Raw genomic sequence first — 20455 nt, 5'->3', positions numbered from 1 at the left:
CTACCTCCTAGGTAAGTTGCTTCTTCCAAACTGCCCTGCGCCAAACGCTCCTCCAGTCTGCCACCCCTGGCTGACACTATTCCTCACAATGAGCGCCGCTGCCACCGTCGCCGCTTGGCGTTCCCGTTGGCGATGCCGCTCTTTCAGATACTTTGCCGCTTCAGGTCGCATTCTGAGAATACGCAAGATCATGTCGTCGCTGGGATCGGCCTGGGCCTCGCGTCGCTTGGCCTCCTTGGCTTTCCGCATCGTGCCCAAGTTGCGATTCATCATGATGCTCTTCCCGCGCCTGATGGTGCCCATGCTTGCGAATGCGCCAGCACCGCCAAACGACGCCCCGAAACTAGCCGGAGCGGACATGCGGTTCTGCTGCGGTGCCTGCTGCAGCAGCGCTTGTTGTGCTCGCTGTGCCGTGGCCGACGCCATCCGTTCTGATTCTCGTATCAAGTTGCCACTGTCCTCAAAGTAGAAGAAATTCAGAGACGCAAGCTCGTGCCACTTAGGCGATTTGAGCACCTCAGCAGGCACACCCAACTGTTCACCGGATTGCTCGTCCCTGGCATTAAAGAAGTTGAAAAGCATCTCTAGCCAATAATACACAACATCTAGCTCCCTCCGGCTTAGAGGCTTCTTGGCCGATGGCTTATCAGACATGGGAGGGACCAGTAAGTTTTCAATCGTCATGAGGACTTCCTTCCACAACCTCGTCATGACTGCTATCATAGTCGCGTCGGTCAACGTCTGCTTCATGATGGCAAAGTTCTCGTCAAAATACGTGAACAGACGAGCTAGCGCACCCTCAATCTGGCTTGGTGTGACTGCAGCTGCAGTTGAGGCTCGCTTCTTCCATAGACTGGTCATTGAAGCCCCAATCCCACCTATGCCCAAGAGATTTCGCAGCGTCTCCAGAGACAACGTATCATTAATTTGTTGTGTGAGCTGCAATCAACGTGTTAGTGGGTAGATGTGAGGACCAATGGGAAAAAAATATAAACTTGCCTTATCTGTAACTTTTCGTACCATGTCCCTTTCCGTTCTCTTGAGATGACGGAAGGCCTTGCCAAAATGGAACTCAATATCATCTCGTTCCCCTTCCATGCTGACTCTGATAAGAAGCCGGCCTTGAGAGTCCAAGTCTAGCCAAAACTCTCGGGGAAGATAGTCGCCAAAGTGCACTGGATCCAGCTTAAGTGATGTGCGCCCAACGTAGTCGTGATCGCCGAAAGTATCGTAGTCCCAGATTGTGGCAATAACATTCACTGGTCCCTGAACCGTGATATCAAACGACTCGTCCCAACGGGGGTTGAGATTTTTATAAATGATGCGCGTTTTGTGTAGTCGCTTCTGGTATTCATCGCCAAAGACGACATAAGGGTCGCTGAGTCCATTCGCATCACAGGCCTTGAGATCCTCCGCCTCCACAACCTTAATTGTGAAGGTGTACTTGCTTGGTTTGCGAACCTTCTTCTTAGGGCCGTCAATTTTCTCGAGGAGCGTGGCACACGCTTCCGAGTTCATGCTCTTCTCCAGCTTATCCAGCTCTTGCATGGCGAATTCGACATTATTTAGCTTCACAAAGGACTGCGCAGTTCGTTAGCATCCAAAGGAGGGATATGCATATTGACGGGAAAAAGGGAAGAAACTCCATACCTCGGCATAAAATTGAAAGGGTTCAATCTTCTCCTTATTGCTCCAAGCGTCCTTCGCGTACTGCATCCATTTCTCCTGTGTAGTTCTGCTCTGGGCGGCAACCTCCTCCGCCGATGGACGGTCCATTTCTTTCGCAAACCTTTGCTCAACAACCTCGCAATATCGACCGACAGCCGTAGCAACAGTTCGTGCAAGCGATGTCATGAATCGTGCATAATGTTCATCATTATTCCACCCCAAGCTGACCACCTGGTCCACCGTCTGGTTTAGAATCCTGAAAAGATCGATCACAGACACACTATGTCGCTCTGAGTCAAGCGGAATTTGTTCTGCGCCCTGAGCCCGGACCCGAAACTCGTCCTTCTTAATGGCTTCGTCAACGTAGCCATTGACCTTTTCCTCTGCGGCGCGGATGAAGCGCCATACAAATTCTACAAGAATATCTTCGATATCAAACTCAAATGGCACACCATCAAGTGACTCAACGTGGATGCGACGAATCGCGACCAACTCTTTGTACAAGTCAAATCCATCTCGGATAGGAAGCTCCTCACCGACCTCGTCTGCGCCTCTCATAATCGTCTCGATAATAGCCACCGCGTCTTTCTCAAAGCTGGGGAACACCTCTTGGACAAGAATCGATAGAGGATTCACCCCCATTATCTCCATATTATTCTTGTACCGCTTGCGAATCCGGTCACACAGTTTGGTCACTGACTTGCCCAACTGGATCACATGAGCAAAGTCCCATTCCTCTTTATGGGCTGGTATCTCCTTTTGCATATAGTCTCGGTAGACGTCAGCTGCTCTTTGGCACAGTCCCTGGGCAAGATGTTCTGAAAATCCAGCCAGAGCATTGGGCCGCGGAGAGAACATTGGGTCGCCACCAATATGGTTCTCAAGCAGGAACATGACGGCTGCAATGTTGGGGGGCTTGGAGTCGTAACACTGCTCCATGAGTTCATACAGTTCTCGCAACAGCGCGTCATGCAAGCTGTGAAAAGTTTGCTGGTAGACTGCGAAATCATGCATGGTCCATCGGCTGGTTTCGATGTCACTCAATGGGGTTGCGTAATGTGTGATGTGAGGTGGTTTCCTGACCTCCGGCATCGGGGACTTAACAAAGTCAAAGATGGCATCCAGCTCTTCAGGAACGATTTCCTGGTCCAGGAACTTGCGAGCGGCAACCTCCAGCAGGGCAATCAAGCGTGAAAATTGTGGGATGCGCCAACGGACACAGAGCTCTGTCAGAAGGTCGACGGACTGCTTGGAGAGTGGTTTGTACTCTAATGCGGGATCTGCATGCAGTTGATCAAAGGTGACGGCGTGTTGTAAGATGTACTTGTAAAATTCCCTGGGCTCAGGGGGGATGAATGTATATATCGTCTCTTCAACGGCTCGAATGCTGCCTGGTTCACAACCAATTGACAGATTTGCTAGACTGACGGCTGGATCGAAAGCGTTTATCCCACCATCTGCTGCGGATATGACACGACTGAGGTCGGCGTAGGCCTGGTCAGTACCAATCATAGACTGTGGCCGACTGGGCAGCTGCTTTTCATAACTGCTTGACGAAGTCTTGGCCAGCTCTGGCCTTGCTGTCAAGATATCGAGCATCATTTGTGACAAATGAGGCGATTCTGACTTCTTCCACTCAACAAAGGCATCCTCGACGTCAAAGTCCTGGCTTCTCAGCGCGCCGGCCATGGTGGTGTTTAGCCTATGCTGATACGACTTGAGATCCTTGAGCGCAGCTTCTTCTGTCCAAGTTTGGCGATGTTGATTGATCTCGGACTGAACCTCGGATAGACTCATACCAAAGATGGCTGCAACCACCTGCACCATGGGCATGTCCTTGACGTCGTAGCTCAGGGGCACGACTACTTCAATGGTTTTCCCCTTGCCGTCCTGGGCACTGTCGACCAAGTTTTGGTCATTGGTCAACAGCTTCTTTTCCAAAGACGTCAGTCTTGATAGCAAGTCGGCACGGTCTCGATCATGTCCATGCTCTCGCAAGATGTTTGTGGCAAGCCTCACAAACATTGCAAGATGACGGTCCGGAAGGAGCTTCCATGAATCGTCGTCGGGAGCCTTGCCCTTCTGGGCTGCCTTGGTGGCAGATGAATAAAACATCAAGACCAGAGGCTCAAACTTCCTCTCCTTTTCGATAGTCCTGCGGAAGTTCTTCTCGGAGAAGGCCGTGTATGCTTCGGCGAAGCTTCGTTTGACAGCAGCATCGCTGAAGCCAGGGAGGGGTTCGCTGCCCCGGACCACGCCGCCGACTCGATCCAGAAGCTGGGTCGGGAAGCCGCTCGGCAGCTTCAAGCTGGTTGAGTTTCCCGAGATGTATTCTTGAACGAGCTGACCAACGCTCGAGTGAGATCGAGCGGGCGGCTTTGGTGCGGGGACATATTGCTTCCGTTTTGCTCTTGGCTGCAAGAGGTAGTGAAGGTAGGCGGTACGAAGGGCGAAGCTGCGAGCCTCTTCATGCTCGACAACGAAATGCTGGGGGCGTAAAGCAGCCCGCGAAGATGCTCTGCTTCGCGCTATGTCCCTGCTGCTGCTCTTGACGCGACGATTGGGCGTGAAGGAGCGTCGCGAGGAGGTCGACATGGTGGTGGTGGTTGTGTCGGTTGTGACGTCGTTCGTGTTCAGAATGAGAGAGCGAGTTGCTGCCCAATGCAATGCGCGATGCACGAGGTCATGGCCAGCAAAAAACACATGCGAGGACAGTAAACGCTCGCTATACAGGCAAAGCAGACAGAGAAACGGGAAGGAATCGAAATCGGACGGGCCAACGGCAAACGGCTAGGAGGACAGTTTGTAGCGTTTTGCATTTTATGATGGCGGCGAGACCCAGAAGGTTGGTGTTTCAGCGGGCCGGCGTCGGTCCGTCCACACGTCTCAAGTGCTGGGCTCGAAAATGGGGGGCTCGCAAGGTTTCCAAGGGCGACCCGACGTCATCCAGGCCTCAGCGTGCCTTCTAAAGTTGTCAACAGCAAAGCGTCAACTGGTGGTTCCGTCCAAAGTGCCAAACCGCACACGGTACTGAGGGGCGCGCGTGCGTGCGGGTCAGCTCAGCCCGAACGGCCCCCGTGCTCAAGTGCTCCCTCGAGAGAAGTTGATTGAAGTCCGGTGTTGAGGTCAACAGTCCATGCGTCGCCTGGCGTGGTGTGCAACACCGCACTGACGCCTGTGATGCTCCCAGACTATGTTACTCTGTCAGGCTCTAGATGTCTGTAACTGGGCCAAGCCAGGCATGTAATTAATTATTGACATGTGTAATTACCCAAGTTGGGAGGGAGTAGGGGGGTAGGGGTCCATCAGTGTGAAACCGCACTTGAATGCCATCAAAACATGCCAGAACATTATGTACATACATACTTATGTAAGCGCCCCACACGGGAACTTGTACTTGCAATTACTACGGAACTACTAATAGTAGTACTACTACTAGTGCAATACGGCGCTGATGCCGGGTACAGCCACCAGGCCTTCGCCTATCTGGAATCCCGGCGCCAGGCTGGAGCCTCATCACAGCAGCCAATTCATTCGTTGTTTGAAGCCCTTATGGGCTTTGAACCCTAAAAATAGCAACCTCAAAATTGTACTTTGCACCGTTGACCAGAAAATCAGCTATGCCGGTGGCAACAGAACTCAATAACATTACGACAGTATCCTACGTAAGCACCTAGGTAGGCAGTTCCAGTCCGTATTCTACCAGAACCAGGCCGTCACCATGGAACATTGAAGGAATGGAACGAATGCTCCCAGTGCCTCGTCCTTAATGCCCTCCCATGCCTGCAATGTCCAATCCCCCACCCACCCCAGTCGACATGCAGGGTTCAGTGTTCTAAAATTGCCCGCCAAGAGGGACGGATATTGGGCAGCATTCCAAGTTTTGATGCTTTGTTCGATCTGGCATCATGCCACTGCATTGTGCCCATGATGCGTATTGATGGCGAGATACTAAAATTGACGCTCGCGGATGCGCTCGGCCATTCGTGAAAACCGTTACGCCAACAACACCCTACCAGACAGGCTGTGTAGGGAGTATATTCGTGCTTGATGTCGCGTGATGTCCAGCGCTGCACAATGGGTCCAGCGAGGCGGGAAAAGACGCGCATGTGCCGTTTAATGTTCCTGCATCACTGTTTGCACAGCTGGCCCGCCATCTGGTTGGCCTCTCACTTGTCATCGTCGTCAGCTGGGTCCCACGTGGGTGAGCTGAGCAGGCGCAGCTGTCAATGTGACTGCGGTGGTTGACGGCTTCGTGAGGCAGAAATGTTCTTTGCAAGGGCCTGGGCCTGTATTCGCACACGAATGTGATGTGACGCCTTTTCTTGGGGTCTTGGGAGTTCGCGGATTTGTCGTCGTCGGCAACAGCAAAGTCTGCAAAACGCGCCGACTTGAACAGGGATGGGTCTGGTGTATCAGTAGGAACTGGCGTGGTGACGAGAACTGCTGGGCTCAAACTGTTGCGCGACTGCTACGTGACTAGAGGAGATGTTGTTGCAAAAGCCCCAGTACCTAGGTTCTCCGTAAGTTGCTACTATACTGGCCTGGCTGCAAGCGTACTTGACTCCTGGTAGTATGAGGCTCTCTCGATATGACCAATGCTATGTTGCTTTCCATGTCCCATGTAGTTTGTTTGACGACCGGCCCAGCTGCCCCATGCTTGCAGAGTACGGACATGGAAGTCAAATTACCTCAAGTTCGAGTGTTGGTCCATGGTTCTGTTTACTTTACCGAGTGGTGGTAGCTCTCTCTGTTACGGAGTCAATGCTAATGTTCCGAAACATAAGCCACCAGCGCCCTACAGCGCCTCCTTCTTCGCCACGGCCAAGCAGCGGATACTAGTGCCAGACACGGAACATTGAATACAATAATGCACCGTTCACTCACCACTTGAAAGCCTCGGTGCTACTACTTGTAATTACTAGGTCTGGTCCTTAAAACTCAAGTACTTGCGTCTCTAGTAGAGGAGTGGCGCTGGCCAAGTTCCAGCATTCAAAGGTTTCAATGTCGTAGCCGCCGGAGTGAGCTCCTTGAATGTTGACTAAGTTATAACCGGCTTGGCCTGGTTGCGACGACCCTGGCTCTAAACTGACCGGACCAGACCCCATCCAATCTCCAAACATGGAACCGCTGAACCATTGAACCCAAGCACGTCTGGTGCTGGTCGCGCATGCGGCCACCCACGCACTAATACCCACCACCCTTCCGCCACCAATTGAGCCCACTGCCGCCACCCGTCCCCCAGTCCCCATTCCCATTGTCACTGGACAGACCAGACCATTGCCTTGAATGAACTGTGTCCACAAACAGCCAGCAAGCAGATCTGTGGCACCAGCAGTCCACGTCCGGCGTTTGATGGCTGGCGCCTGCGCTTGTTGCATCAAATTGATCCCCTCGTGCTCCATCTTTATACGCCCCGGGCTCCTCCAAACCATCTTCTCACATCCATCCATCCATCCGTCCTTTCTTGATTCCAGACACAGCTCCTTTTGCCGTTTAGCTACTGTTTACCCGTTCGTGCGCAGCGTGCAGACATCTCTAGGAACCCGCCTCCCGCCATATATACCATATACTTTGCGACTGATCGTCATCTCCAATTCGAGCCCGCGCCTTTCCAACATTGAGCTTTCCAGTCTCCTCCTCATCTGGGCTAGGCAGGCGACAAGCATCTGGGGGGTCTGGGCCTGGGTTTCTTCCGTACCCACCGCCAAATGACTGGCTGAGCTCCTCCAAGAGCGTTTCGCCCCGCGCTGCCCCGAACCTGCCTCGACTGCCTCGACCGCATCAAATGCTTCAGCTGCTTCAGCTGCTTCCAGCGTCTCCAATCTCGAGCGCTCTCCTTCCCAAGCCGACCATTTCAACTGCTCGACGCAGCTCCCAATTTGAACCACCAGGCAATTCTTTGCCCTCGAATGCCGTCGAGCAGTCCTCGGCATGGGCAACATCACTAGCAGGCCCGACGACGGGTCGACGCCATATCTTAGGGACCAAAACAGACGTACGTTGGCTCCAAACTTTTGATTTCTCCCCTCTTCTTCTGTTGACCTGGGCACTCACTCTTCATTCTTCGCAGTGAGCATATCCTCGCTGGTGGTGACCAATCCGCGGAGGCGCAGTTCCGTCAACATTGTCCCGAATGCATTCCCAGCGAGCAGAATAGTCGTTAGTCGATTGTCCGGCGAAACATCCCCAATAGAATACGTACAGGTGCGTTGATTATGCCCGAAAACCTTCGATTTGTTTGCCGCTACACTCAAGCCGGTTGCTGTATTTCCTCTAATCACCATGCCGTCAGGATCCTGAATCATCGAATAATCTCACCGCCGCACCCAACTTTCTGCTCAAACTGAACGGCGATGACGAGCTTATATTCACATTCACGTTTGTAATTCGCCAGTCACACGTACCTGCTGCTGCAGATGGCCGGCCGGCTACTTCAGATACCAATATCTCTGGCCTAACATTTGTTTACGCCTCTACCCCCAGAGAAGTTTCGAATCTTGTCACACGAGAATTCCATGCCGATCCAAACCTTCACAAGAACGCCAATGTAGAACTCGTGGGCGATTATAGCACAGGTGGCAATTCATCTGTGACATTTGAATGGACTTGGAAGTGGAAACCCCCCAAGCCTGTTGAGGACAAAGGGGGCGGTTGGAGGAACTGTTGCAGCGTAAGAATGCGATGCTATTATCAGGTCACTACCTATTTGTTACAGCAGCTAACTTTTATTTTCTCGGTCCCAAGTTTGTCGAATACGACCCTCGAGCCCACCGTTTAGATACTCTGGCGAGCTTCTCCTACTTTGTCTCTAGTACGTAACAGGCCCTAATATTGAAACGGCGACAAACAGATACCATGGGATTCTAACGCCGTTTATAGGTCCAGGTTTACCCCTGAGTAACCCCAGTTCACCTTCGCCGCAATTCCTATTGAGCTCGCCTCCAAAAATTCGAGTTGCCTCCACGCAGTCGGTCGAGTCTCGATTAACTGGGGTCGATGTTGATGAGCCCGTCTCTCCTCTTCTTGCACCGAATGAAAGCTTGTCGCAAACGAACACGAACCAGATGCAAGAGCCTGTCAAGGTTGATGTTCCATGTCCCAAGTACGACGATGATGTCACTGTCAGTGATGATGGTCCCGTCTTTCGGGCGACTTTAAAAGCGCTGGAGCAAAAGACTGGCAATATGCGAGTCCAGATGAAGAAGGTTCTAAAACGAGCAGAGCATGCCCATTTGCAGCAAACTGAGGCCAACGATGCTTTTGTTTCCTTCATGGAAGCTCTGCGAGAAGCGTCTTCTACCAATGCCAACGCCTTCCAACCCGCTTTGGAGCACTATTTTGATAAAATCGCACGCGAAGTCGTGGCCTATGAACGCCAGAATACAGCAAACTTACAAAAAATTATTATAGAACCGCTAAACAAGCTATATCAACTCGACATCAAGCAAGCTGAATACAAAAAGCGCGACTTTGAAGAAGAAAGCAAAGATTACTACGCATATGTATCTCGGTATCTGGGTCAGCGGCAGGATTCGGGCAAGGCGAAGAAACTTGCGGATAGTGATTCAAAATACCAAAACAAGCGACGAAATTTTGAGCTGAAGCGATTCGACTACTCCAGTTTTGTGCAAGATCTTCATGGTGGTCGCAAAGAGCAAGAAGTTCTTTCTCACCTGACAAAATACGCAGATGCACAAACAAAAGGCTATCTGGCTACTGCAAAAAGGATTGAGGACTTCCTTCCACAGTTGTCGGCGCTTTCTTCTGAAGTTCAAGAAGCAGACAAGGAGTACCAATATCGACGTCGAGAGCGGGAGGAGAAACGACGACAGCTGGAAAAGTCCAACACCCCTTATTTGGAACCAGAACAAGCAAGCCTGCACAGTTCTGCTCCGTTGTCCTCGAGCCTGAACGGTAATGCCGGAAATACTTCTGACAGCGAACTTGGCCGTGCTGATAGCACAGGCTCGCAAATTAAGAACGCCATTGCTATCGGCGTTGGTGGCCAAGGAAGCGCGACCCAAGGAGCCGAGCTATCGAGATCTCCTGGTAGCCAAGGCCAGTCGTCGTTGTCTAGCTCCACACCGGGGGCCAAGTTCAAAGGCTTCCGAGATCTTGAGGAGCGAGATACAGCACAGGGTGTGGTGAGCCAACGAAAGGAAGGTCTATTGTGGGCGCTAAACCGACCGGGTGGCCATGTTGATCCACGAAACTTGAACAAGCAGGGATGGCACAAGTAAGTCATACAGCCTTTTGACAGGCACTCTTTATCAAGAAAAAAGGGGGATGGGATACCTGGTGTGCATGGGGTTGAATGTGAAACTAACTATATCCAGATTTTGGATTGTTTTGGATCAAGGAAAGCTATCCGAGTACAGTAATTGGAAGCAGAAGCTGGACCTCCACATGGATCCCATCGATTTGCGAATGGCTTCTGTACGTGAGGCACGCAATGCTGAACGCCGATTTTGTTTCGAGGTTATAACGCCAAACTACAAGCGTGTTTATCAGGCAACATCTGAAGAGGACATGAACAGCTGGATTCTGTCGATAAACAATGCATTGCAAAGTGCGATGGAAGGCCGGGGCGTTCCGGAACCCTCATCCTCGTCTAGGACACCTGCAGATTCGTCTCTTAAGAGGGATATTGGCTCTATTTTGACGGGCAAAACACAGCACTCGGGCCATGGTCCACTACACCATCATTCGACCACAAACGCGGGAATGCCCCAGCGCAGAATAACAGTCGGCGCCCGGCCTGGCGCGGTTCGCACGACGAGCTCAGGGTATGATGAGAACCCAGACAAGCTGCTGCAAATGGTTCGAAACGCGGATCAGGGTAATTGTTGGTGTGCGGACTGCGGCTCAGGGTCAAAAGTGGAATGGGTCTCCATCAACCTGGGCATCATTTTGTGTATTGAATGCAGCGGCATTCACCGGTCTCTGGGTACACATATCAGCAAAGTCCGATCACTTACACTGGATATCAAGTCATTCACAATCGATATTGTCGAAGTCCTCTTGCTCATTGGAAACAGGGTATCAAACATGATTTGGGAGACTAAACTGAATCCGTCTCAGAAACCAAGTCCGCAAGCGACTCGAGAACAACGGTTGAGGTTTATCACTGCCAAGTACGTGGATCGGGCATATGTTGAGCCAATCTCGACAACACTTTCAAGATATGCGACCCCGGACGAGACCCTGCTGGCGGCTATCAAAAAGAATGAAATTCAGCAGGTCATGTACGCCCTGGCACTCAAAGCCAACCCCAATGTGGTCGATAAGATGAGGGGGACGCATGCAATCTGGCTGGCACTTGCAGCAGCAGATCCAGCACAGCCATCGCTGACATCGAGCGTGAACGCCTCCGAGACAGATGTTAAAGCTGTTCCCTTCCCTGTTGCTGAACTCCTCACCCAGAATGGGGCAGAAATTCCAGGATCAATGCCCGCTTTCCCACTTGGCCGATTTGCCCAGCAGTACTACGAACAGAAGATGGGCAGAGGCAATAATCCAGGACACGACGTCTTGGGCTCTCTACCCCTTCACCTGAGCTCAAGCGATAGGCCGCAGCGAGAGAGGGAAGCTAGGCTACAGAAACGTGTGAGTGCTGGAGGGCGACTAGCAAAGTCTCCCATACCCGAAAAATAGGAACACAGATTTTGGGATCGATGGACAAGCTTTGCTTTGTGCTATCACGTACATGAGCTGCCTCGGCTGCGAAAGCTATGGGCGGCCAGCAATAATGGGAGATGCTATTACGTGTGAATGAAGCCTTTTTCTTCTTCTTTATTTTCTTAGTCATGGAAGAGGCAAATGTCCTTAACTGTCTGCTACACGCTGACGCCAGTGTGGACGATGCAGGATCGAGTTTTACATGGAAGTTTTGGGGGAATTAATTATGGGCATCGGCGTTTGGGTGGCAGCCTCGTTCTCGTCGCCGCGAGCGGCTTTTGCATTTCGCAATGACGATGACACACACGCGGGGAGACAACACAGATGGGAAGCGTTTTGCGCTCATGGACCAGATGACCAAACAACAATATAGCTTATCCAGGCAAAGAGGTCTGGGAAATGTTGGAAACAGCAGACGTTTGAACGGATGTGTAGGATGGATAGGTAGTTCCTAATAATAATGGCCCAGGGCAGCCGAGTCTGCTGCATGTGCGGTAACGATGTTGAGTGTCGACTTGGCTGAATCCTTTGTTGCTTGTCTTGGCAGTGAAGTTGGTCTATAAGCGTACAACCTAGTTGGTAGTGATGACAACTATGGCAGCAGAAGTTGGCCAAAATTAGAATCAGGATTAAGGTCCTGGTCAGATCCGCAGCCCTTTTAGAGGATCGGCCCGCTGTGGCTCCAGGGAGAGAGATGACTATCGATGGTTTGAGTCACATGGCGTGACAGTGTCCCAGTTTCCCTTGGCCGCGGCACATCCTGAATAATGTGTGACACCAGTTGATGACTGTCAAGGAGCTTTATTAGCGTCGTGGGCGAAGTGGCGATGAGGGTCATCTGCTTTTGGATGTGGCAGGTGACTGCGCGCCGTTGGACGGGTCACTCATTCGGCGACTGAAACTCGCGATTCCTGCCGTTCAATGGCGGTCGGTGGATTGTGCGGCTTGCTTCACAGGCTAGGCCTCCAACAGGGTGCTTGGAAGAAGAAGATAGTAGTTACTAGCATCCATACATACGGGGTGTAATATGTTGTACATGGTGTCTTCAATTACGCCAGCTCGAAGTCCCCACCATGAGCGAACTGAGTAGTATTCAGCTTCAAGGTGAGTCAATAGGGTTCGGTTGCTGGTGCTCAGCTGGTTCCTTTCTGAGCCACCATATCACTTATCGTTGGCCACATATTGGCAATGGATCGTATGTACGTACTCCACGCGCTCTGATAAGAGAGTAGTAAAACTATACTCGCATCATACTTGTAATATCACTTGACTGAAGAGCGAAACAATACTCCCCTTAGTAAAACCATTTGTATGCGCCGCAATGCGAATGAGTGGTAAATGAGTACGTACCGTCGCTCAAGCATTGAGTGGACCGGCCCCAGATCCCACATCGACACACGGTGCTCGGGTCCGGTTGGTCCTAACAAGTACTTCAAGTAAGTACTTAAATACTTAAGTAAGTTACTCCATGTCCGTATTAATACATGTCCGGTGCTTTGTAGTTTAATAGTCAGCTGGTCACGTCCAACAACTTGCCCCGTGCTGCCAGGCTGCTCTCCACCGGGCTGAGAGCTGGCTCAGGGCTGGCACCTGGCTCATGGGGCTGACTGGCATGGCTCAATGTTGGATCGACCGTCCAGCTTCCCCTCCGTCATCACTTGCCCATGTTTTTTTTAATTCATCCCAGGCACCCTCGCCCATTCTCCCCTCGATCCGCAACCGTGATTTTCGCCGACATCACAGCCTTGGCCCAGTTGCAGCTGAAGAGCTCTTGTTTTTCCTCTTTTGCTGTTTAATAGGCACCCGAGGACATGGCACCTCGCAGCGAAAAGAGCCAATTGAAGCGCCAGCGCGTGAGTTTCTCTGCCCATCTTGTACCTCCTTGCGCACGCTTCGTCGTGCTGCTTGTTTCGCCCACGTCACCCTTTCGCTCACCAATCATCCAACCCAGGGTTCGCTGCCCGAGGACGCAACCGAGTCTAAGAAGCCTCGGAGATCGGACCGTCTGTCGTCGCAAACTGTTGGTGCTGTTGGTGCCGCCGCCGCCGCCGCCGCTGACAAGACGCCCATCATCAACAAGCAGCATCTGCCGTCTCCCGTTACGCACGTCGCCGCTGAGGAATCGAGTGATGCCAATAAGGAGGCTACCCCTACACCCTCTGCAGGCAAGCATGAGGATGTCACTCCGCGAAAGACCGACGAGGCCTTCCCCCAGAGCCAGGCTTTGTCATCACCGCCCCAAGACACCCAGCCGCTCAGCCAGTTTGTCGATCGACACCCTGCACTTTCCGACGATGTAGAGGATGAGGTCAAGGAAGGTGTTTGGGGATACTTGGTGCCTCTAGATCCCAAATACGGCGATAAGCCATTGGTGCTAAAGAGACGAAATGCATGCCCACAGCCAGATAGCGTGGATGCTGCCGTGAATGGTGAAAAAACACCTCTAAACACTAACAAGCCTGCCCCCATCAGGGCTGAGGAAATTTTTGAGCGCAAAAATGCAAAGGGAGCGGCTTCGGGTGGCTATTTGATAGGCCGACATCCTGAGTGTGGTATGTGTTGAAATTGTTTTTATGCCTAGTCAGAGCCCCCGTGAGGTTAACCCTGAGCTTCTGCACAGATATCGTAGTCAACGAAGGCATCGTTTCAAACCGCCACTGTCTTTTGTTCACAGAGAATAATGGGACGGACACCGTCGCTATTGTAGAGGATCTTTCCAGTAACGGCACCTTTGTCAACGAGGCCATTGTTGGTCGTAATCAGCGCCGAGAACTCGAGGATCAGGATGAGATTGCAGTACATGGCAAGGCCAGGTTCATTTTCAGGTATCCTCAGAGCCGACGCACGAGCGCCTTTTCGCAACAGTATGCATTACTGGAGAAGCTCGGCAAGGGCCATTTTGCTGAGGTGTACCTCTGTATCGAAAGATCTACTGGCCAACGGTATGCCGTCAAAATCTTTACGAAGCCTCCTGGTATGGAGGACAAATCCAAAACGGAAGGCCTTCAGCAAGAAATCGGTGTCTTGATGGGTGTCAGCCATCCAAATGTCTTGTGCCTCAAGGATACGTTCAATGAGCGTGATCGAGTGTATCTCGTCTTGGAACTGGCCTCGGAGGGCGAGCTGTTCAACTTTATTGTAATGAAGCAGAAGCTCAGCGAGGATGAGACGAGAAAGCTGTTCCTCCAACTCTTCCAGGGGATCAAATATCTCGTACGTGTATACGTAATCCGCCCATCACGAATACTGCAATGCTGACGACCCCAATAGCATGAACGAAATATTGTTCACAGAGACATCAAGCCGGAGAATATTCTGCTTGTCGACAAAAACCTGCACGTCAAGTTGGCTGACTTTGGCCTCGCCAAAATCATCGGCGAAGAGTCATTTACTACGACCCTTTGCGGAACCCCCAGCTATGTCGCCCCTGAAATTCTTGCCGATTCCAAGCAACGCAAATACACCAAAGCTGTCGACATTTGGTCTCTTGGTGTTGTGCTGTACATCTGCCTTTGCGGTTTCCCTCCATTCTCCGACGAGCTCTACTCTCGCGATTTCCCTTTCACTCTGTCACAGCAGATTCGAAGCGGTCGATTTGACTACCCCTCCCCGTACTGGGATTCTGTTGGTGATCCTGCTCGTAAGCCAAAGCCACCCTATCGAGTTCATTCTTGTTCTGCTCAAGTGTAATACTGATAAACGACAGTTGACCTCATCGACTCCATGTTGATCGTAGATCCAGAACGCAGATTCACCGTGGAACAATGTCTTGCCCATCCCTGGATGACCCAGAACAGTCCCGGTGTAAATGACAGCACAGGCGGTCTTGTGGGGGGCATTGCTGGACTAGAGGTGAACCGCCGTGCACCGGCTCGGGAGAGAACTCTGCTTGCAACGTTGAACTCTGTTCAAGTCACCGCCCAAGTTGCGGTTGGCGATGATAAGGCTCCGGTAAAGGTATTTTCCAAGAATCAGCAGCGAATCACGAACGCTTCAAAAGAGAAGGCACCAGACCACCATCGAGCGGCTGGGGAATTCATGGAGATGGGAGGCAAGGGCGATCAGCCGCTATTTGGCGACGACAGTGGAAGCATATACGCGACAGCAACGAGGACTGGCCAGAAAGGCAAGGCTCACGGCCGATAAACGCACCCCCAAGTTTACATGTACTTGGCTAATGATGGTGCAACTAATATTTTTGAACCAGAGTTGTTTGGATCGTGTTTTATGGACATTTTGCGAATTATACCGATATACGATTGAATTATTTTCTTTATCTTCTCTCGCATTGGCATGTACATAGATTCTTGGGCGTAATGGTTTGATGCGACAGATGGGACATGGCATGTTTCTGTTGGCTACAGAGTAAACTCAATTTCAATGGATAGGCACGGTGTTGTAAGGACTCTGAGGCATCGGGCTGTAAGGATGGGACGCTCAGCTGTTGTGATGCTTAGAATAGCAAATACTCATCTTGCAATATGCGGGGTCTAAGAATTGGTAGCGAAAGCAATGTTTTCACTATGGCAAAGAAATTTGCAGAACTCGCACCAGGCACTTTGGTAGAATGCAACTTTATAATTGAATACATACACTTTGCGGGTCGTTTATCTTCTGCATGATGTACAATGCAGCTGCTCTGTTGGTTCATCATGACTTACAAGGAGCTGCACGTGCAGAGTCACATGTGGAGCTAAGCGAGGGCGGTGACGCCTAGCTCCCACACACTGAGAGCGGCAGAAAAATCGGGCGGGGTGTGCGAAGGACTCACAGGCAAAGCCCCACCACAGGGCTATTCAGGCCGTCGACCCTGCCAACGGACGCTCAACATCACATTTTCCGCTCTCGAGTTCCACCCCCTCCCTCTTGTTTGCAGACGTCGTGCCAGCGATCGCGAGACCGCCGCTTCCAGTCTCCCCTCTCTCCCTCGTCCACGTCTCCAAACGAGGGTCTATCCCTTTTTTTTTTCTCGCTGGTGAACTCGAATCGACGACGAGCCGACCGAAACCCCTCGTCCCTCTTCGCGAGAGGCGAAACCGAAAAATTTCACGATGCCCGCCTCCAAAAATAATGAGCAGCCCCAGCTGCTCTTCGTCGATGGAACCTTTGAGGAGCTTGCCAAGGAGATGGCCGAGTACCTCAAGGCAGAGGAAGCCGCTCAGCTGCTGAGCAAAGAAAAGGTGTCCAAGGAAGATGTGTTGGCCAAATTGGTTGCTGCTTCGGCCGGTCTCAGCACCGTCCCCGAGAAGGAATATACCGCTGCCTCGAACCTCGTGATCCACCTCGTTTTGCAGTCCGCCGACCCTAAGAAGTACCTGCAGACTCTTTGCGCCAACCTCGCCAAGGTCCCCGTCAATTCGTCCGTCCACGGCCCCGGCCTGTCCCTGAACGCCCTGGCGACAGTTTTCAACCTGCTCCCGCCGGAGGACGTCATCCGCGCCCGCATCTTCCTCGAGATTGTCAAGTTCTCGAGGGCACACAACATGTTTGACAGCATGCGCTTGTACCTGGATAAGCTAGGCGAGTGGCTCGAGTCATGGGAGGCCAGCGAGGAGATTGAGCGCATGGTTTACGAGAACGTTGCCGAGGCGGCCCTGGAGGCCGGCGAGGAGTCCATCAGCTACGATTTTGTCCTCAAGGCCCTTCGGACCTTTGACGCCGACGAGAAGGACGAGATCACGTCAGAGGATGCGCAGAGATTGTCCCTGCGCGCCATCAAGATGGCCATCCTATCCAACACCCACTTCCTCTTCCAAGACCTCCGTGCCATCCCCAGCATCCAGGCCCTCAGCGACTCTCACCCCATATACTCGCAGCTTCTCGACATCTTTGCCGAGCAGGACCTCGAGGACTACAACGACTTCACCGAGGAGCACGAAGGCTGGGTCGAGCAGCAGAAGCTCGACCACGAGAAGCTCCACCGCAAGATGCGCCTCCTCACCTTTGCCAGCCTCGCCGCTGCCACGCCCAGCCGCGAAATCGAGTACGCCAAGATCGCCAAGGCCCTCCAGATCCCCCAGGAGCACATCGAGATGTGGGCCATCGACGTGATCCGCGCAGGCCTCGTCGAAGGCAAGCTCTCCCAGCAGCGCAACAAGTTCCTCGTGCACAAGGTCACCTACCGCGTCTTCGGCGAGAAGCAGTACCAGGAGCTGTCCACCCGCGTGGACCACTGGCGCGCCACTCTCCAAAACGTCCTCGGCGTCCTGCGCCAGGAGCAGACCAATGCCAAGGCCCAGAAGGAGCGCGAGATTCAGGAACTGGAGCGTAAGCTCAACAATGCCGGAGTGAGCGGCGGCAACCGGCGGCAACAGAACCCACAGTCACAGCAACGTGAGAGGACCGACAATGACGACTAAACGATTCCCTGCCCTTTTTTTTTGTTTGTTTGTTTTACCATTCAAACGAAAAAAATATTAACATGAAAACCCGGAAGATTTAAACAACGTCCAGCGAAAAGCGACGGTTACAAAAGAAGGGAAAAGGGACCGGGTCTCTTGAGCGCGAAAACCACACAAAGACGCAGCGGTGGACCCGAACATGCATCTCACGAGAGGGAGCAAAAACGAAAAAGAGAGGCGCCTGAGGGCTGGTGGCGGTATTCTGTATACCGATGAAATAACTGTGTTAATACCGTCGTTTGGGAAAGCAAGAAGGCCTTGACTTGACGACAACAAAAGACATGTGCAACGGGGGAAACATTTATTTTTATGCGAATGGCGCTGCAGGTTTAGCATCAGATGTTTCTATTCAAAATAGGATCAATGAAGACTATAAAAAATTTGAAAAATACCTCCTCATCCCCCCCCCCCCCTCCCCGGTCTTTGTCGTGTATGCCGTGATTTAGCGTCCTATTTACACTGTTTGACGCTGTTGTACGACGATAAAGTGTGAGTGAAACCCAATAAAGTGAAAATATGCCAACGGACCGTCTTCTTCTCGCCATGGTATTATACGTTACAGCGTAGCCAGGGCCGGCGGCGCAACAAGCTTCATCTTACATTCCTGTCTAAATGAACACAAGGGAAAAGAAAAAAGGTAAAGTCTCGAGCTGACTCCCGATGCTTTGACAACCCTACCCCTGTGCCGAGTCCAGCCGGTGCAATTGTAAAATCTTTCATGGTGTTTTCTCTCTATCCCAAAGTTGACACTGAAAAGAACAAATAAAGGTACAGGAAGAGCATCGAGGGACCGCTCTGAGAAAAAGAATAATGCAATAGTTATGAACAATAACAGCGCAGCAATACATCTACCATTCCTCAGAAGAAGGATGAACTGGATATTGGTGCAAGAGGAACGAATTCGTGGCAAACTGCGACGCAACTAAAACTCCTTGCCAAACTTCTCAGTCAGACGTGCCTTTGTGTTGGCAAAGACCTGATCCGGCGTAGGGGTAGCATCAATCTTGACCACCTTGGCCTGCTTCTCGTAGTAATCCACAACAGGCATGCTTGTCTCGATAAAAGTACGGAAGCGCTTGCGAATGCTCTCGGCGTTGTCGTCGGCGCGGCCGCTGGTCTTGCCGCGCTCGAGGAGACGCTCCTCCATGACTTTTTCGGGACAGTCGAAGAAGAGGACCATTCTGGCGGGGCACACGGACTCTTCAAACTTGTGCGCCTGGTCAAGCTTGCGCGGGAAGCCGTCGATTAGGAAGCGGCCCTTTGTGGCGTTGCCGTTGCTCTGGAGCGCCTCGGTCATGGCGTTCTCGAGAAGCTGGATGGTGACCTCCATGGGCACAATGAGCCCGTTCTTGATGTAGTCGCGGATGAGGTCGCCGAACTGGGAGCCGGGGCGCTCCTGTTCGGCGCGGAGCAGGTCGCCGGCGGAGAGATGCGTGAAGCCGTACTGCTTGACGAGGTTGGCGCACTGGGTGCCCTTTCCGGCGCCGGGGCCGCCGAGGACGAAGAGCACCGTGACGTCGGAGGGAGAGAATGTGGGCGAGGATTTGGCAGGCGGGGGGAGCTGGCCCTCGGTCTTGGAATCGCTTGTTCGAGTCATATCTATGGTGGTTCGGAACGTTAGGAGCTAGGAGGTGGTTGACGAGGGGGGTTACATCAACCATACCTTTGCGACGGTTCACCAACCCAACGTAGCCGGCTGAGCCAATGGCAATCACGGCAATAAAAGGCCAAAACTTGACCCTGTCCTTGTTGCCAGTCGGCCCACTGTCAGAAGAGTAAAATCGCTGCTGTCGCTTGCCACCACGGAAAGCTGTGCGCGGAGTCCAGGATAAAGGCGTTGTTGAGCAGGCACGGCGGCCAGCCGCAACGGATCTGCTTGCCAGGCGCCACGAGAGGGGAACACGTGAAGCCATTGGCTCAGGTGAGGTGCACAGAAAGACGAGAAGAGGGAAGAAAAAAAATTAAGAGGTACGAGATGCAGTGTGATGGGTTGAACGCCAGTCGTGTGTGAGACCCTGGTTCCGTCGTGATTTTCCGCACACGTGGGACGAGCTCGCCAAGGAAGAAAGGGGGCGTGCTACAGACCTGCAGGAAAGGAGGGAGGTCCGACAAGACAGCGGGGAGCAAAAATCGAAGAGGGCAGGTTGTCGGGGAACAAAACGAAGGACGTGGTTATCATCAATTGGACGTGTTGGCTAGAATGTGGTGGAAGAAAAGGCGAAATGAAGGGGGTTGTTGTTGGACGCTGCAGGCGCCATCACGTGGGGCTCACTTGCCGGGCTACACCACGACTGAGGAACGGGTTGTTTGAGGTCAATGGTTTGCGGCCAAGGGATCAAGCAGGATGATGAATGTAATGCAAAACCAAAGATGAGCCTGTTTTTTTAATACAAGCAAGAAGAGCTGCTCAAAGTCTGAGATTTGGGTCATGACACTGCACACACCCCGAGCTTAGCGACTTGCGTGAACATGCATGATGCGAGTTGTTGGTTAAGCTAAACCGCAAGCTCTGCGTTCTCAGCCTGCCTTTGGTTTCGACGGCCGCCACGAGGCTCTTTCCGGGCACATGCGCAGGTGACGTGAGACCATCCAGCATGAGACCAAGGTTGGCTGGTTACAGCCGCAACTCCAACTACAACACAGCTTTCACACCGACGATATGTCTCGACGCAACCACCACACGTACCATGCAGCCTGCTAGACTA

At 52.2% G+C, this 20455-nt stretch overlaps 5 protein-coding genes across 5 annotated transcripts; 3 read left to right on the top strand and 2 right to left on the bottom strand.

Moving 5' to 3' along the window:
- On the bottom strand, positions 1-4263 carry G6M90_00g012100 (uncharacterized protein; the record flags this gene model as incomplete). The annotated part of the gene is made up of 3 exons (XM_014693826.1): positions 1-939; positions 1021-1581; positions 1651-4263. 3 exons carry the CDS (start codon positions 4261-4263, stop codon positions 1-3), a joined length of 4113 nt encoding a protein of 1370 aa, XP_014549312.1.
- A 3339-nt stretch (positions 4264-7602) lies between these two features.
- csx2 lies at positions 7603-11325 on the top strand (the record flags this gene model as incomplete). The annotated part of the gene is made up of 6 exons (XM_014693827.1): positions 7603-7666; positions 7742-7875; positions 7964-8341; positions 8416-8482; positions 8551-9907; positions 10008-11325. 6 exons carry the CDS (start codon positions 7603-7605, stop codon positions 11323-11325), a joined length of 3318 nt encoding a protein of 1105 aa, XP_014549313.1.
- A 1835-nt stretch (positions 11326-13160) lies between these two features.
- Positions 13161-15495, top strand: G6M90_00g012080 (uncharacterized protein; the record flags this gene model as incomplete). The annotated part of the gene is made up of 5 exons (XM_066129723.1): positions 13161-13202; positions 13301-13901; positions 13970-14562; positions 14620-14989; positions 15056-15495. 5 exons carry the CDS (start codon positions 13161-13163, stop codon positions 15493-15495), a joined length of 2046 nt encoding a protein of 681 aa, XP_065986025.1.
- A 905-nt stretch (positions 15496-16400) lies between these two features.
- Positions 16401-17708, top strand: EIF3M (Eukaryotic translation initiation factor 3 subunit M; the record flags this gene model as incomplete). The annotated part of the gene is made up of 1 exon (XM_014693829.1): positions 16401-17708. One exon carries the CDS (start codon positions 16401-16403, stop codon positions 17706-17708), a length of 1308 nt encoding a protein of 435 aa, XP_014549315.1.
- Positions 17709-18672: 964 nt separating this feature from the next.
- Positions 18673-19663, bottom strand: URA6 (Uridylate kinase; the record flags this gene model as incomplete). Its single annotated transcript, XM_014693830.1, has 2 exons — positions 18673-19349; positions 19414-19663. The coding sequence occupies 2 exons, from the start codon at positions 19661-19663 to the stop codon at positions 18673-18675; spliced, it is 927 nt and encodes a 308-aa protein (XP_014549316.1).
- Between the last annotated feature and the right edge of the window lie 792 nt (positions 19664-20455).

The sequence above is a fragment of the Metarhizium brunneum genome, chromosome 1 (genome assembly GCF_013426205.1).
Source record: "Metarhizium brunneum chromosome 1, complete sequence".
In the NCBI taxonomy this organism is placed as follows: domain Eukaryota; kingdom Fungi; phylum Ascomycota; class Sordariomycetes; order Hypocreales; family Clavicipitaceae; genus Metarhizium; species Metarhizium brunneum.
This window is presented reverse-complemented; position numbering and strand designations above follow the sequence as displayed.